This window comes from Antrostomus carolinensis, unplaced genomic scaffold, assembly GCF_000700745.2.
Source record: "Antrostomus carolinensis isolate BGI_N321 unplaced genomic scaffold, ASM70074v2 scaffold24411, whole genome shotgun sequence".
Lineage (NCBI taxonomy): Eukaryota > Metazoa > Chordata > Aves > Caprimulgiformes > Caprimulgidae > Antrostomus > Antrostomus carolinensis.
In genome coordinates, this window is record NW_010293917.1 from 50,015 (window position 1) to 54,474 (window position 4,460).

General features: G+C 37.0%; 1 protein-coding gene across 1 annotated transcript; it reads left to right on the top strand.

Moving 5' to 3' along the window:
• The first annotated feature begins 526 nt into the window (after positions 1–526).
• Positions 527–2,239, top strand: CCDC70 (coiled-coil domain containing 70). The gene is given in 6 exon segments (XM_029087338.1): positions 527–607; positions 1,521–1,549; positions 1,551–1,722; positions 1,724–1,856; positions 1,859–2,175; positions 2,177–2,239. Coding segments are annotated over 6 exon segments (795 nt in total).
• The last annotated feature ends 2,221 nt before the right edge of the window (positions 2,240–4,460 follow it).

Genomic DNA, 4,460 nt, shown 5'->3' on the forward strand with positions numbered 1-4,460 from the left:
CCTATTTTTGATGTGTTTGCCTTCAGACATGTTGGATCCAGTCCTGAGAGTTGGTGAAGTTCAACAAATGATAAGTAAAACCCATATGGTGTGACCTCACAACTAGGAATGATTAGCAAGCTACTCTGCTTTCTAGAACTGGCTGTGATGGTTTCCCAGCTCCCCACCTGTAGGAAGCCAGCTCTGCTAACAATGACAGCAAAAGAGACTTCAGTGTGACAGAAAAGCAGCAAGTTAGTTACAGTATAGAAAATAATTACTCATCATTTACTACTGAAGATTTGATTTGTAGGTGAAAAGAGTAAGCAAATTAGTCTACCAGAAAAAAAAAAAAAAAAGGATCCAAAGTATCTAATATGTTTTAAAACCTAATTATTGAAATGTAGCATTATAAGGTACTGAGCGATACTGACTGCAGAAAGCAACCTGCTAACCATTTCGTCCATTCTGAGAAAGGTCTTTTGGAAAAAGGTCTCATGGCACGTTTTCTTAGGAAAGCGTACTCTGAAATACAGGTGGAATATCTATGTCTTTGTGGGCCAATCAGACTTTGATAGTGAATCTGCCTGGTGCTCACTCTCTCTTTCCAGAAGCAGAGTTCATGGATGTATGCGAGATGTGCACTATGTGTTAGCAGAGCCAGATGCTCCTCACAGTCAATATGTCATACCTTACTTATAGCAAGGAGTTGTTTTTTCTTATCTCTTGCAAACAATATAATATTACTGGATCTGTTAACTCCGCTTTCCAAACAACACAGTACAAAAGGAAATAGCTGAAGTGTAAATTACATGGGATTGCACCTCTGGACTGCCATTACACTACCATACTGTTATAACAAACAAAACTTGCCTTGTATATCCACAAACTCATGCACTCACATACGCTAACAGAAGTAGTCTATGGGGTAAGAATAAGGTCATTAGCGACAAGAGTTCAGTGTATTTCATGGACTCATTGATTCATAAACCTTACAAAATAAAATCTAAAGTAGAAAAGATACAAAATTGTTCCTGTAAGAATGATTAAAAAAATGACAAAGTGCATTTAAACACCTGTGCAAAGAATTTGTATCTTCTCAAAAGCACAGTTCATCGGACAAAGACTGCTCTTCCCTTGTATTACACTCAAGGTGCTATTACACTGGAAGTACAGGTGTAGAGGACAAGTATTTGTATTAGTTACAATTGCCTTTAAAATTAAGGCACACACTGGCCAGTGACCACTGAACAAATTTGCCGATGCAAACAGCAGCAGAGTTGTAAGCTATTTTGTAAAGAATTGGTGATAATACAATAATGTCAAAATGATTATGACTGGGGACTATGAATGCCACTCTGCAAGACAAGCTCCTTTTAAGTACGTCACATTCGATACTGAAAATAGAAGTACTCAAATCATTTGCCACTTCAGAAGATCATTCACCATTAATTTTTAATGACCTGACTCATATTGCATTTATGGAATGACCTGATAAGCTTTATCTGAGAATCTCTTAATGTAACATATCTTAATTGTAGTTCAAGAAGGAAATTAAAGCCTTCTGCAAGACATAAGAATTTCCATGAATAGATCAAAGCCTTTCAGGAAGAGACCAAAGCCAAAGCCTTACGGAAGGAAATAAAGATCTTCCAGGAAAAGAACAAAGCTTGCATGGAAGAGATAAATAATGTTTTAGAAGAGAGCCACAGCTTCCTACAGAAGACTGAAGACTTCCAGATTTTATTTAAAAAAAAAAAAAAAAAAGGTTTTCCAGGAATAAGTTGGAAGCATTCAGGAAAAGCTTGAAGAATTCTGGAAGAAAATGAAGGCTGCTAAGGAAGAGATCAAGGTTCTTCAAGAAAGCAGTAAGTCAGGGCTTTCTTAAACCAGAATCAAGCTATCCAAGAAAATAACAAAGCCATGTATGAGAAGAACAAAATCTTCCAGGGAAAGAATAAAGCTCTACAGGGAAAGAACAAGGGGTTTTGGAAGAAAGACATGATCTTCTGGGAGAAAGAGTTGGCCATGTCAAGCAGCAAACTGATTTCCTGGGAAGAATCTATAGATTTCAGGGAGAATGACTGGAATATTCAAAAGGAAAAAGGAGCTCTGTGGGATGCAGTGGAAGCCCTGTGGGATGAGAAATTTTCCCTCTTGAAAAATGTCTATATTCCCCCATCAGAGGAGAAGCTACCCTGCAACAGAAGAGAACAGTCTTTGGAGCAATTAGGGCCCAACTGTGGACACTAGAAATTAAACATTAAATCAAGCAGTTCTGAAGCACAACTTCACTTTCTACCAGAAGCTAAGTGCCAAAACACAGATAGGCTTTACTCCTTTTACCCTATAAGCTTGAAAAAGTTGTGACGGAGCTTAATTTTTTATTATTATTATTTCAGATTGTTTTACCTTTATTAATGTGTTTGCTCCTTTTTTCTTATTTGTTTCTTATTTCTCTTACCTTGATTTCCAGGCTCCAGCAGTCAAAATTATTAACTGCAGTTCTGTTCTCAAAATGCTCCATTGAGGTGTGCTTGTAACTTATGCAAAGACACACACTCCAGCTTTTCAGACTGAAATGTGCCTGGGGTTCACTGAGCCCACTCCAGATGGTTCCATTTCTTTTTAGAGTGTCGAGATGAAAACAATAGTCTGTTGTCTACTGTTATTTACAATTACATTTTCTTATCTGCATTTTTCCAGAGCTATCCTCTAACTTTAAAAACACTTACCTGAGAATTTCTGAAGTTCAGTTTTAAATTGAACAAAATCTCAATTTTCTTTAGAAAAATCAAGAACTTTCTATAGTTCAGCTCAATAATTTCAAGGCATATGTATTAGCTGTACTTTCTACTCTATCACTTGCTTAAATCTATTATTCAGGAGAGCAAAGTAATGCAACAGCCTCGCCATCTGTCTTTCCAAAGCCAAAGGAGTATATTATATGTAGAGACAGTATATAAATATAGGTAGGCTCAACAGGTGCATGAGGTTGGCAATGCATTAGCTGGATTTAATTATACCTCTTTATTTTTGCTATATAAAAAGCAACGATAACAAGATAGCTGATTCAACAGCTTCAGTAGTAAATCAATAAAGCAATCAGTTCACAAAGCCAAATTCTCCTCTTCTGTAGTGCGGAAAAAAAACCCAAAACATGAGACAGAAGTAAATTAATTTTGATTCATGAGTTTTCTGTTAACACGAAAAAGGAGTTAATTCATAAGCATGATCACTTATACATGTCATGTCCCTTCCACATTACAATTCTTCAGCCATTGCTTATCTGTGACACTTAGTCAAACAAATGCAAGTTCCTGAAGTCATTCTGAAATATGGCCATCTTGTAATCAAAGCAAAATTTCAGTGGAGGCCAGCCAATATAAGAAATTGAATTGTTGTTCACTCAACAATGTGAGTTTTCAAAATAAGTCTAGAAGTGACTTATCTCAGGGAGAGAATCATTACTGGAGAAACTGCCTGTTTCACATATTCCTTGATCAGGAGGACAGCATTAACATGATTTAAAAAAAAAAAAAAAATCTTTCCCTCAGATATATTTAGTGGAGAACTTCTCATAGTAGTTGCAACGTCTACTCTGGCTGTACTCCTTAGTAAGGACATGGCTACAACTTTCAGCTTAAGACTGTAGCTTTTTCAGAATGTCAACCAAAACCAAGCAAATAATTGTTCTCTCTTCAGAATCTAAATTATTTACTACATAGACAAGAAGAGTAAAGCCCAAAGGACTGTAATAGTGGTGGGTGTTTCTTAATGATGATCAAGAACAAGGAGAGCAGATGTGATGTCTGACTGAAGAAGATGGTTTGATATAGGGAGCTAAAAGTAACTAGGAGAAGTTAGAAACAAGACCAGATGTAAACAAAGCTGCAGAAAGTGCCCTGTAGGACAATAATGTACAAAAAAGGATGTGACTTCTGATTTGATAGACAGTCAGGAAGGAAAACAGTTTTAATTTTTAGACATGTTGCCAGTCCAGCTGAGAACTGTGAACTCATCTGTGTGGGAGAGGAAGCTGAGAGAGCAGCTAGGGGATGGGTGGGATCACTTCTTTGCTTGGGGAACTGCCTTCTGGATATTCCAGGCTGACACATTTTGTTGTGATGTTTCCTGTCAATCTTCATCACTTGTATCATGTTACATGGTCTCTTGGACTATAATTAGGATTGACAGAGGAAAACAGACCAGCTGAGACTTAACATGATGTGGCAGTTAATAGATATGCATATTTGTCAATAGTTTTGTTAAATAAACATCACTAGCAATAGACTACGGAAAGGACAAAGGTAAAATGTAAGAAGTTCTCTCCCATGTAGAGAAATAGGATAAGTAACTCAAGTGGTTGGAACCCTCTTGAGAGTCTCCATGTTTTCATACACAAGAGGAGCAGGTACTGCTGATTGGATGCAGGGCACAAGTTCTTAATTGTACTCTATAGACTTAATTCATTGTCTTCC